This window comes from Hypomesus transpacificus, chromosome 5 (assembly GCF_021917145.1).
Source record: "Hypomesus transpacificus isolate Combined female chromosome 5, fHypTra1, whole genome shotgun sequence".
Classification (NCBI taxonomy): domain Eukaryota; kingdom Metazoa; phylum Chordata; class Actinopteri; order Osmeriformes; family Osmeridae; genus Hypomesus; species Hypomesus transpacificus.
In genome coordinates, this window is record NC_061064.1 from 3,284,768 (window position 1) to 3,298,354 (window position 13,587).

Sequence of the window (13,587 nt, forward strand, 5' to 3'; positions counted from 1 at the left end):
ACCAACGCTCTTAGTAACATGTTGGCTGGAAATTTAATTTTTTATTTTATTTTAAGGGGGGTGGGGAGTTGGTGGTGGGGCTATGCATTGGCCTGTGGTGTGTCAAACAAGGGTGAGGCCATTTTAAATACTGTACATGACAGAACAACAAATATAGAGATTTAAGTACCACAGACGACCTACAGTGCCCTCACTCAGTTAGTAGCAACAGTCCTTAAGTTTCAACTTAAAGGTTCAGAGCACCTGGTGCATGTTAAAAATGAAGGTGTCAATTAGAAAAATGTTAAAGGGTGGTCGTGGTATTGACTTCAGTACTCAAAGGAATCTTCTCATCCCTACATGATTATGAAAACAAAATACAGATCCATCAGATCCAGTTTATTAAAATAACCAGTGTCTTTGTTTTTTGACAGTTACTAAAATAATGGATTCTCTGCGTGCATGCCTTCCTTACATCCATTGCATTGTCTGTTAATAATAGGAATTCAAACAAATAATCATAAAAAAGTGATCGTAGATCACAGGTGTGTTTGGGAGGCTGGTCTGCTCCTGTTGTCTGCTGAGACAGCATGTGAGATCATAGCTGCCCTCCCTCCCCCCCACAGTCCAGGCTCACAGTGTGGTTAGTTACTCCATGCCGTTCCGCAGCATCTGATTGGCTGCGATGAGCATGACACTGATGATAAAAGCCATGGCAAAGGCGCAGATCAGACTCTTCCTCACGCACGTCTGTCGGTTCTTCTTCTTAGGATGGACTGGAGAGAAAAGAGAAGAGGAGGAGAGAAAACGAAATGATGAGAATTGGACTTCCCCCCCTGAGACTGCACCACAGACAACAAAGAAATGGGGGTTAGTAGGGGTTAGGATGGGTTAGGGTTTCCCCCAGACACCAGATAAATGAGGGGAGGGAAGATGGAGGAGGAGGGAGGGGGGAGGAGAGTGGAAGGAGGAGAGAGGAAGGAGAAGGGATGAGGGAGAAGGGTGAGGGAGGATAGAGGATGGAATGTGGGGGAGTGTAGTTGCCATGGCTCTGGCAGTTGGAGCAACAACACTGAAACCTTCCCTCTCAGCCTGCTCTTGTCTAAGTTGGTTACAATCACAAAGCAACGTCAGCAAGCTATGTCATGTCACTGTTATTGGGTCTGACAGACATTGGATCCAAGGGACAGGTGAGAGCAGGTAGGAGTGAAGGATTAAGGAGGAGAGGAACAGATGTAAGAGAGGAGGGGTTAACGTGCAGGTCAGAGGGTAGAGAGCGGGTGCTCAGGCGTGCAGCTGTTCTATTGTATTAACGTCCTAAACATCGCTGTTGTCTTTGACACTTCTCCTTCCCCTCTACGTTTCCAGTCATTGCTTATCTCCTTTAGGAGCCTTAATTCATGACTTTCAATCTCCTCACTGAAATATAAATCGGTGAGGTAAGTGGCACACTGATTATTTTCCATTTTTTCATTGACCATTTACCTCACTCTGCCCATCTCTCTGTGCCTCTATCCTATTTCCCTGCCACGCCCCCCTCCTTCCCCTTCCCCCAGATTTCCAATCGACCTCCTTTATCTTCGTTTCTATCTCCCCCCCCCTTTTCCTGTCATCATAATCTATCTTTGTCTCCCCCCTTCTTTCTACCTCCCCACCGCTCACCTCCTTCGTACTCAGGGCAGTTCTGGTTTTCGTTGAGGCTCTCTTCCTCTGTGATGATGATGTTCTCAATGTCCTTCATTGTCAGGTGGTCTCTGAAGGCGTGGAACAGAACTTGCTTCAGCTCATCTAGAGACAGCTGCTGCATGTCAAACTGCAAGGGCATGATCATAAACACACATCTCAGTTCCAGCATTGCAAAGAGATGATCAAAAAGATTGTATTGAAATCATTAGTTTCCTTGCAGATACAGATTCGATTATTTTTTATTTTTTTTTGGGGGGGGGGGATCCTGTATGTGTGTGTGTGAGTGAAGAATTGATTTATGAGGCCTTGAGGAGAATGGGTCTTATCCGATCAATAGTGTGATTCTCTGGCATTTTCATCGGTTTCACTTTTGGGAGCTTTGGATTTCATTTCAGTCCTTCCCATCCTAAAACCCATGTCCTTCCAGGACACTCTCCTCTTTTCTGCCTGAAATGGACTGACTGTTTATCCTTAAAAACGGTGTGACCACTTACTAACCCTAACCCAAAGGGGGGAGGTAGGAGGAGTGAGAGAGCAAAACGGTTGAGTGGAACCGATACTTTAAAAGAAGGAAGAAAGGTAACGGTAGAAAGAGAAAGTGGCAGACGGTCTTAAGGACAGGAGGAGGGAGAAGAGGGAGGAAAGACAGAGATGGAGGAAAGAGACACAAGGTTGTGTCGGTGAAAGAGAAAGGTTGACTTGATTGAACTGAGAGGCTAGTAATCCACGTGTGCGCAGCTGGTGATAACATCGGTCTCTCAAATGATTAAGCCAAAAACCAACACCGACTGGAGCGACTGTGTCAAGAATCGTTGAAAGGGTATTAACGGTTTTGGAACTAAGGCGACGCGGGGATCTGGGCACTTTGCAGGTGTGGAGAAGAAAAGTGGGCTTCTGTACGTGTCACTCCCAACCCTCACTGTGTACAGGAGATACTGTGACAGGGAGTATGTTCCCACAGGAGGGAAGTGGCAATGGAAAGATTTTTTCCCCCCTGACCTTCAGACAAATTCGCTTACTTCTCTTGGTGTGTCACTCTCACAAACACACACACACACACACATACAGAGGAGATGCTCCTCCCTCCTCTGCTTGCTCTCTCTCCCTCTAGAAGGCCAAGGTAAGATCAGATCAGTTGATGGATGATGTGGCGGTGGGAGACTTTGAGGCTGTTCTATTGTAGGCAGTGTTGGCCCATTGAGTGTGAGCTGTAATAGGGTTTGGGAACATGAAAGTGACACCAATAAAAGGTCGTAATAACATTCTAATCAGCCTTATCTAATATCCTTCCTGATATCCCATTATCCACATGGATAGCAATCGATACAATGTTCCCACCACATTCAATATTATATCTCAATGCCTACTCTTCCCACAATGTTGTATGAGGTTGATCTACCTAATACATGCTCACACACACACACATGCACGCATATGCACGCACAAACATTTATTAAGAGCTTAAAAGCCTGTCTCATTATAACTGATTGAAAGGTAGTGCGTGATGTGTGCATTGAAAAGCAGGAAAGCTCTATTGATTCCAATCTTACTGAGCTCGTCACCTTTCCAGGTGATTTACACCTCAATTACCGAAACAACGTACACACACACACACCCTGACACACGGACACACACACCACAAGATTAATACAAGAAGAAAGACATCAACCTTAGAGGGACACACACACACACACACACATACATAGAACCAGGAGGAAGGTTACATTTACATTTAATCATTTAGCAGACGCTTTTATCCAAAGCAACTAACAAGAGAGAGCTTGACAAAAAGTACATAGGTCAATGATCATAAACAACGAGATAGCCCCAAAAACATTGCAGGTAGCCAAAACATGAAGCAAACATTGTGAAAAGCAAATAGGTGCCAATGGGTAGAACCAGAAGAGCATGTAGTTAAACAAATTTCAATTTAACAACACGATCCTCGAAAGTGCTGGAGTGTACCTGGAGGAAAGCAAGCAACAATAAGGCAAGCCAAAGCAAATGTATCTCTGGTGGGTGCGTCTGTGATATCGAAGACCCAGATCAGATCACAGTGTGCAAACAGACCCCAGGTCAAGGATAACCAGTGCTCAGGTGAAGGTGGAAGCGATGAGTGGAGAGAGCCTAAGTCCACAGACTCAGACAGCAACATAACGACTTCATTCATCCCCAGAAGAATGGTCTGCCGCATGCCAGAGATTGTGTGTGGTGTCTCCGGACGGACTGTGTGAGTGACAGCTGAGGGCAGGGAGACTGAGCGGTTGTCTGTTCATTGTTGCCAGGGCTCTGTTCTCTGTGTGATGTCTGAGTAGGGGGAATAAAGCTACAATGCCTTCGCCTCTGTCTGAGGATAAACAACATGACATGGAAGGACAATGAGACTGTCTGTGATGCTTTTGTCTGTCTGGCCTGGAGAGTGCTGTGCCCAATCACATCCCAGGATCCTCTATGATACACCTGGAAATGTAAATAGGGGGTTGGAATATCACACACACACATGTGCACACACACACACACACCGTATGAGGGAGTGATAGACAGGGCATGTGGAGATTACATCTGTCTGCCTTTGGTTGACCGTGTAATGTGTGTGTGTGCGTATGTTTGCATGTGTGTGTGTGACGACAGCAGTGGCACATTAAAGGTGTCCAGACACATCAATCAGACACACATAGACGCATGACTCAATGTCCTTCCAAACATCTCCTCTCCGTCCTCTTAGGAGTCAGGACAGTATCTCCTTGCTCACAGCTGTGTTAACACTTCAAAACGTTTACAGAATGCTTACAGAACACATCTTCTGCAGTAATGGCTGTATGCAATGTCAGTTGGAGTTGAAAATGCTTGCAAGCTGTACTTATAAGTCTTTTGATTTGAAAGACCAAAGTTAAATGAGCTGATTATGTAGTTTTTATGCTAAAAGCACTAACGCATTCCATCACACACACAAGCATGCACACACACACACACACACACACACAAACACACACAAACACACACACAGATATGCTGGAGTCCTTTTGCTGGTAAGGGAAGAGGGTTTCTCCCCCCCTTCATATTTACTAACTCTCAGCCGATATCTGGCATCCTTGGGTAATATCTGGCAGTCTGGGAATTAAAAAACAGATACTGCAGAACGACCGTGGGGTTCCGATTGGGAGTCAGATGGCTGAGTGGTGAGGGAGTCGGGCTAGTAATCAGAAGGTTGCCGGATCGATTCCCCGCCGTGCCACATGATGTTGTGTCCTTGGGCAAGGCACTTCACCCTACTTGCCTCGGGGGGAATGTCCCTGTACTTACTGTAAGTCGCTCTGGATAAGAGCGTCTGCTAAATGACTAAATGTAAATGTAATGTAAATGGGTTCCATTGAATCTGTCAAGGCATCCAAGGAACATGGAGCTTGGGCCGAGGCCCGCAGTCAAAACTTTCCTAGATGGAACAAGGTACAATCTCACAAAAGTTCAGAAACACACACACACACACACACAGGCACATCTTCATGTCTCCATACCTCCTACTGATGCCAATCAGTGAGCTGCTCAGCTGGTCTCATGATGTTATCGCAGTTCAGTGCCTATATGAGTCATCACCCCCCACCACAGCAAGGTATAATTCCCTTCCTCCCTCTCTATTTACCTCTTCCCTCTCCCTCTCCCTCTCCCTCTCCCTCTCCCTCTCCCTCTCCCTCTCCCTCTCTCTCTTTCTCTCTTTCTCTCGCTTTCTCAGTTTTGCTCTCTGTCTCCTTATTTCTCCTTCTTTCTTTTGCTCTTGCTTTTTTTATGACTCATTGTGTCTGTTACGGTGAACGTCTAAATCTCCACCTAGACACAGACTGTCTGCGACCTTGATGAATCATTAAATCTTATTCCCTTTCTTTCTCCCCGTCTTCAACTACTTCGGTTTTGTTTTTGTCTCTGTCTTCCTCTTCTCTCTCTCTCACTCTCTCGCTGTCTTCCATTTCCTCTCTTCCAAACAGTCTAACCTTCACTCCAGTGATTCACAGTCTTTAGTTAGTTAGTTTATTCAAAGTAAATTACGTAACGCTGACTAGCTCCGACGGGAAAACTACCAGGGGAACAATAATCTGTCCTGACAGGATTTCCAGAGTACACTGATTTACTCAATACAAAACAACACAAACAATCCTAGTTTTGGTTCGAGGTACTGCCAACTACATTACTCCAACAAATAGTAAAAAATGGAATTCATCCATCAACAGAAGCTAGGCTAGTGCACACCAGCCATATGGACGTGAACAGAAGCTTACTCCAAGGCACTCGTTCAACCCCAAACAGATGCACTTCCCTGGAATATCTTTCTTCTGTGAAGGAGAGGTCTTTTGAAGCCGATACAAATGTCCCAAGAGCAGGCATGCGCATACACGCACACACACACGCAGACCCACACACACTCAATCCTCAGCATGACACTCTATTAAAGCCCTGGGCCCCCCCAAAAATATGTTTCTGGATGAAGGGTGTAGGTAGGGGGTCTGTGAGTGCTTGTGTGTGTTTGTGTAGGTGTACATGTGTGTGTTTGTGCCAATATGTGAAGAAAACAGGCTTTGAGTGAGCCTCTCAACGTGACCTGAATGCCGAATACTCTCAGAAGACATCCTGAGGAGAATAGGGAGAGGAGGTAGCAGAAATGGAAAGATGAAGAAGGAGATAAATGAGAGGTAGGAAGAGGAAACGGAGAGGAGCCAAGGAGAGACAACAACCAAAGAAGAAGAAGTGGGTAGGAGGCCAGCGTCCTGGCTCTAACCTGCCAGAAGATGTTGTCAATGGTGTTGCCCAGAAATCCTTCTCTGGTCTCAGAGGACAGTAATTTGGGTCCTAGTATCGTCATGAACTCCTCAAAGTCCACCTGGCCATCCCCTATAGGCACACAGACAAACAGATAAGGGGGGCTCACATAGATAAACAGACAGACATACTGGTGCGCCCCGACAAACAGGTTTGTGTTTCCTGTGTGGTTCTGAACATTTTACAACTCATTTTTCTTCCGTGCAATGGATGTTCTACGCACATTATAAGTACTGATCATCTCATACAGAGATGATGCGTGTGTGTGTTTTGTGTGTATATGTAAGTGTGTGTGTTGTGTGTATGTAAGTGTGCATGTGTGGGAGAAGGAGACCGGGTCCTTGCCAACGCAAATGAGCCCCATGTAAATAGCTTATGTGTTTGATAAGAATGGAGAATGACTACATAAACAAAGACAAAGGAGGCAATCTTTACTTTCAGTGTGTGTGATTGTGTATACGCGTTTGTTTATGTGTGTGTGTGTGAATATGCTTGTGTGTGTGTGTTTGTGAGTATGCTTGTGTGTCACCGTCCACCGCCTCACCGTCCATGTCCAGTCTTTGCATGATGATGGCCAGTTCTACCTCACTGGGCATGTACCCCAGAGAGCGCATGGCCATACCCAGCTCCTGCTTAGAAATGAAGCCATTACCATCGCGGTCCAACACCCGGAACGCCTCTCTGATCTCTGCAGACACACACACACACAGACACACACACACACACCCAGACACACACACACAGTACCAGTATACATTACATAAGCGTGTGCTGTGCTGAGAGCTACACAGACTGTGTGTGTGACTCCCGTACATATCTGTCTTTGTGTCTCTTTTAATTACCGTATGCAGGAAGAACAAACGAACAAGCCAGCAATCCGACCATTCAAAACTTCACGAGAGAGACGTGATCCAACCATAAGCTCCTTCTCTCTGACAGGAAGTCTCTCAGTCTTTTCCTGCACCAACCCCTTTATGTTCAATTCCCAGGAAGGAGACGATGCTCTATTTTACTTCCTTTCTGTTCTCTCATTCCCTCGCTATCTACATCTCTATCTCTCTGTAGTCAATCCCCGAAGTCACTGCCTGTATTTAACAAAGCCCAGGAGGCCTGTCAGAACCCTTGCGGATAGAAGGCTTAGATTCCACACCTACAGCCTTCCTGAAATATCTCCAGAAGATAAAAGACTTCCCGTTCCCCTGTAATTATTAGTCGAGGAACCCTGAATGCCTGCTCAACTGAAACCTTCAGAAGGCAGGCCCAACCTTCCCTACAAAGTACCCTGGCCATTCCTCTAATTAGCTGTCAATCATGCAAAGCAGGGCGGGCACTTCGCTACGTTAGCAGGATAACGTCTGTGAGGCTCCCATCTACAATGGCCTTCACCCAGACAGTTTCATCTAACAGTGGGAATGAGCTTCTTTTAGTCATCAGCTTGCCTCAGACGTCTCTGAGTGTCACACTTAATCCTGTTACTCACGCACTGTGTACTCAAACTCCTTGCCATCGACAATGTTTTTCTCTTCTCCCTGCCTCTGTATTAAATCGTTTTCCATGCAGCAGTTCCAGTGTCGGACTTCTATTGATTGTCTGCTGTGGGACCGGCTGTCATTTCTATCATGCAGCTGGTTGGGTGTATGTGACACTGACACCGTGGACCAAGCTCGTGCTGCTGATAGCTAAGGTGGACACATCTAGACAATTAAACAGATGTTCTGTTCTGCTCTTTGACAGAACAGAACAAAGGAACTATTTATATTCAATTATACCCAGTTGCTCCTGATTTTCGAATGCATCCCTCTCTATGCCCCCCTCCCCGTACTCAAGCGCTTTCTCAATCCCCCTCTTTCTCTCACTCCCCTCTGTCTCCCCTGCTTTATCAATTAGTTTCCTGGGTTCAAATGTGGTCGGAGAAAACCTAGCTCAGTACAATTTGGAGTGTTTAACATTCTGTGAGTGACACACGCCCCCCCCCCCCCCCCCCCCCTCTACGTCAGTGTAATCAGCCTGTCTGCGCACTGTCAGCCCCTGGTGATGGGAAGCTCAGTCACAACATCCATCTGAGCCTCTAAAACTCCCCCTCCAGCAGATAACAAGACCAAAGCGTCTCCGGCTCCCTGGGCAAACAGAGCAGGAATCAGAGGAGAGAGACTGAGTGAGCAACGAGCACGCCTTTCTCTCCCGGAACAAAGTGAGATTTATTTGTATGCTGCTCCACAGTGGAGAGGCCTGTGAAAGAGCTGCCCCTCCAGCCGTATTACTGTATTTCTGATGCGTACGCGTGTGTGTGCGTGTCTTTGTGTTGCCAATACTGTGATGTAAACTTCAATCTTACCCGAGAGGAGTATGTTCTCATCCTTCACCAGGAAACGTGTTATGATTGAAGCCGACACACACCACAGTTTTACCACAAAGCCTGCAGACTCCCTCCATGGGAGGGATTATCAGGAGCGCTTATTCATCGACATCCAATAGGATTGCTTTATTCTTTATTTCAAAGACTCTCATTGGCCTGGAACTGTTATTGACAGCTCAAGATAAGCCATTCGATCATCTGGGGTTGGACCAGCTATAATTACTTCCTGCCTACTTTACCCTTCTCTTTGCCCTTGACTACCCCAATGAGACCCCAATGGGGCCTACCAGCTTGCAGGGTACAAGCAAGTTTGCTTTTCGCGGCTAAAGTCAATCAAAGTCGGACGTATCGAGCCAGCGATTGCTATGCGATGCAAGTGTTGTGGTTTCTTTATCGAACTGATCAATGAGTGTCCATTGGGGACGTGGGATTAAGAGATTTGGAGGACAAAGGACTTCATAACAGCTCCTGACTGCCAAATTCAATAGTGTGCTAACAGACACTGCACACACACACACAAGACAGCAAACAAATCTCCATGCAGGCGCACGTAGGCTCACCTCCGAGTTCCTCTGTGGAGATGCTGGTGAGCTGGAAAGCCTCGCTGGTCTCGGATAAGGAGCGGCTCAGATAGTTCCCTGTGTAGAGCAGCCCTGCCCGTACATGGTGAAACGGCATTTTCCCCCTAAACGCACACAGCACACACCTTTGAATTACACACACTGGGGATATCAAAATGTGTGTCTGTGTGTGTGTGTTTGGGTTTGTGTGTGTTTGGGTTTGGGTTTGTGTGTTTGGGTTTGTGAGTGTGTGTGTTTGTAGAGAATCCACGGCTGGGTCCTGCAGGACAGTTGGCAGTGTCGAGATCAGCCATAAACCGGTTTGTAGCACCCGTCTTTTCTCCCTGCCAATCCTTCTCTCTCCTATCCGGTGTTTCTTTCTCTCTCTCTCTGCCTCCCTCGGTCTTGGTACCGCCATTATTCTCTCCTGTTTCCCTGTTTCCCTGGCCGCCCTACTCTGTCAGGCACCCGGCCCACTGAGATAAAGCATGACTAAAGTCCTGTCTCTTCTGGTCAGACCCTCTCACCTTCCTGTCAATGCCTGTAACTTCCTGTCCCCCCAGTCTATCCCCAGGGTGACTGACGGACTCACTCACACCTCACGCCCTGACAGAACATCAATACTCACTTCAGACGCTTGGGGAAACCGAGGGAGAGAGAGAGAGAGAGAGAGAGACAGACAGACAGAAAGAGAGAGAGAGAGAGATGAAAAGAGAGAGATATAGACACAGGTTTTACTTGTGACAGATAGAAACCTGGTGTTCTCTATCCTTCTAGACAGATCCCTTAGAAGAGCCAAGGTCCTGGGCAGACAGATCCCTTGAGTTCCCTGTGCTCCTCGGCAGACAGAGAAGATAAACCAACAAAAGTACAGATGTCTCGGTACCTCTGGGAGAGAACGAGAGGAGAGGAAGGTCAGAGACTACTCTGTGCTTCAGTTCCTACACCACCCTCTCCTGTGACCAACAGGGAATGCACAGGACTAGGAGGAATGTAGTCACATGGTACAGCTCAGATCAGATCTGGGTGTGGATGCTTTGATCAGCTACACAGTGGAAAGTATGCCCGTGATGGTGTCACTCTAAGCAGAGAACGTTCTAGTGTGTTTGTGTATCTGTGTGCATATTGTATGTGCGTGTGTGTGTGGGCGTTCTGGGGTGCATATGTGCATGTGTGTAAGCATTCAGGTTTGTGTGTGTACATGTGTGTGTGGGTCCTTGGGTTTGTGTTGAGGAGTGTGTGTGTCATGGGCACACTCTGAAGGGGGGTTTTCAGCCCATCTGCTCACGGTTCTAATCCTATCCCACCTGCACAGGTGCACAATTACGGCACTCAGGTCACCACGGCAACATCTATTTGCCCTAGATGCTACACTGGCGAGCCACACGCACTGGACCACAACTCCTATTACGCAACGCTCAATCCATCAATGACCATCATCAATCATCCATCAATTTAAAGCTCCCAATGAATCTACCCAACAATTCCCCTCAACTTGCACCCACACACACACAGACATCAAAGTCCAGCCTTTAGTAGTAGGATGCATCAGAGAAGATGTCTCCACACAATATCAGCACAAGACAGGTCTAGAGGACTGGGTTACGGTAAGTGAGTGAGTAAGAAAGAAAAAGAAATGAAGAAAGAGAGAGGGAGTGTATGAGGGAGTGTGTGTGTGTGTGTCATCCAGGGTCATCTACTCCTGAGAGAGAGGGAGTCTCTGGTCTCAGGCAAGGTTACTCATCAGGTGAGTCGGTTCTTGAAATCGCGGAACCACCTACACGACACAGGGAAGTGGGCAAGGGGAGCAGGAGAGAGAATGAGAGAGACGGACAGAAAGAAAGAGAGAGGGAGAGGCAGAGGGGTAAAGAGGTTGAGAGAAAGAGAAGAAAGTGCAAGAGAAAAGGTGGAGAACCGTCCACATACAGTACTGTAAATACAGATGGGAAATAAATAGAGCGCAAAGAGTTGAAGGTGAAGAAACATGTTGCAATAATATAGCATCACAAAGAGAGGGGAGAAGCAAAGCTTTTGTGTGTGACAGCCGGGGCTAGAGATATAAAGAGAACACAAGAGAGAGCAACAGAGAGAGAGAGACAGAAAAAGAGAGAGACAGAATAAGAGAGACAGAGAAAGACAGAAAAAGAGTGAGACAGAATAAGAGAGACAGAGAGAGAGAGAGAGAGAGAGAGAGAGAGAGAGAGAGAGAGAGAGAGAGAGAGAGAGACAGAGAGAGAGCGTGAGACACATAATAAGAGAGACAGAAAGATGTTCTAGCTCACACTCTACTCAGTCCCCTTGGACAGAGATGCATTAGTGGTGAGAGGGAGGTCATAGGCACCATGCCATTCATCACACACTCCACTGCACACCAACACACCTCAGCACACACGTCTCACACCTAACCTCAAACTGCAACACACAACCGGCATGTGTCGGCAACACACACTCTCACGCGATCAAACACACACACACATCATGCACACACATTGAACCATAAACCTGTTGTGTCTTCCGGCAATAACAATTTAAAACGGTAATATTCTTTTATGAGGGTGTAGTAGTGCTCCAGATGTTCTCGGGAAACACGTGAACAGCCTGACTGTATCTGTCCGGAAGCTCTCAGACCGCGCTACACCTGTTCTCTGCTGTATTCAGATCAGTTACCTGCAGGTGGCTCAGACAAATCATAGTCGACAGTCATTAGGAGTTTGAAGTTGAGGTCCACACAAGTAAAAAATATTGAGCTGAGTTAAACATGCCTTTGTTTTTTGTATTTTATTAGATCAAACCACTGGGCATCATGAAAGACACTGCCTCTAAAATTTGATCTCTCTCCAGAAGGCACATTCTATATCTGCAAAAAGCTTACAGGTTAAATTACATCTAGCAAAAGTCCAAAAGGAGGATGAAAGCTCTAAACGGCCGCGGTCATGACGTCAAAGTCACCTTGCACTCTTGTACATCCTATGCCACAATTCGGGTACGACCTTCACTGTGGTCCCTTACCCGTCGGGGCTGTATTCTACCGTGATTGACATCTCTGCTGACGCCCTCGCATGGCTTTCCATAACGTCGCCCCCCGTTGCGCGTGGCTCATCTTCCGACAACCCACGCGGAGGTGAAGAATGGACATCCACCTGCTGCAACGGCAGCTCCACGAGTACCGACCTCTCCGGTCCCATCTTCAGCATCTGAGCTACCTGGATTTCTCTGATGTCTTCCGTTGCACGAACATGCGACCGGAGACCAAAGAACGTCCGTTTCTTTTAACGAGACTCCGAGCAGGCGTGGATGTGTAGGTGCCCTTGGTCCTGTAGGCAGTGGGCTACTTTGACAAAAAGACGTTAGCTAGTGAAGAGGACACAGTGAGCCTCTATCGAGTAGTGTCAGTGGAAGAGATTTATTTTATCCAACAACCAACACCGCAGAGCGTCCGAAGTAAATAGACTGCGCGACTGAACTCCATAGGCTATGTGCCTGCCGTGCGCCATCCCGCCAAGTCAACCCAGGAGACTGTGGTGACAGAAAAACTCAGGCACGCCTTCCGTAACAAATTCTCTCTCACACACTTCCATCCATTATCACACTCATACGCTGCACTCACTTGAGGCGTTTTAGCACCAGCAGCCATGGCAAGTCTTTGGGGCAGGATGAGGGATGGTATTTTGACGGGTGACAGATTTGGTCAATATAACAGAGTAGTTCAAGGCAGGATCTGGCTGGTGGACACGCTTGCGCAATGAGAGATTCACAGGCTTTCAGAAAAAGCCTACAGGTCTAATCATCAGACAGAGCGGAAAGAGAGGGGGTGTTTCAGACACTGAGATAATGAAAGAAAAAGGAGTATATGATTTTAAGAAAGCTAAGGCATATTCCTACACTGATTTTTTATGGTAGAACCGTCAATGTATTCGTCTCAAGTGCTGACCATCCTGTTCGCATCCTCTTTACACCAACAGGTGCAGCTGCAGTCTAGGCTGTGTCCATGCGTAACTGGTTACAGTGAGTCACAACGGTTACCGCCTTCATGGATCAGGGAATTGGTGCCTATAGAAAGCTTACCTGTTAAATCGATGATTGCAGTCAATCAATGTTCAATCTCCCAGGGGCTCCTCTCTGCAGAGGCTTATCCGACTTTGACACACTGTGTTTGCATCAGGTGCTGAGCAATTTAAGAGCCTAGCAGAAGTAAGG

At 46.9% G+C, this 13,587-nt stretch overlaps 1 protein-coding gene across 1 annotated transcript; it reads right to left on the reverse strand.

Annotated features, from left to right (window-relative positions):
- Positions 1 to 568: 568 nt before the first annotated feature.
- On the reverse strand, positions 569 to 12,599 carry caln2 (calneuron 2). The gene is made up of 6 exons (XM_047020648.1): positions 12,400 to 12,599; positions 9,391 to 9,515; positions 7,019 to 7,162; positions 6,434 to 6,546; positions 1,642 to 1,792; positions 569 to 755 (listed from the first exon to the last, which is right to left on the reverse strand). Exons 1-6 carry the CDS (start codon positions 12,582 to 12,584, stop codon positions 628 to 630), a joined length of 846 nt encoding a protein of 281 aa, XP_046876604.1. The 5' UTR covers positions 12,585 to 12,599; the 3' UTR covers positions 569 to 627.
- Positions 12,600 to 13,587: the final 988 nt, after the last annotated feature.

Excerpts from the sequence above, each read along its gene's own strand:
- caln2 (XM_047020648.1), bottom strand. The coding sequence starts at position 12,584 with ATGCTGAAGATGGGACCGGAGAGGTCGGTACTCGTGGAGCTGCCGTTG. Across the intron at positions 9,516-12,399 it reads GTAGAATACAGCCCCGACGG|GGGGAAAATGCCGTTTCACC; the intron begins GTAAGGGACCAC and ends GTGTGCGTTTAG. Across the intron at positions 6,547-7,018 it reads GCAAAGACTGGACATGGACG|GGGATGGCCAGGTGGACTTT; the intron begins GTGAGGCGGTGG and ends GTGTGCCTATAG.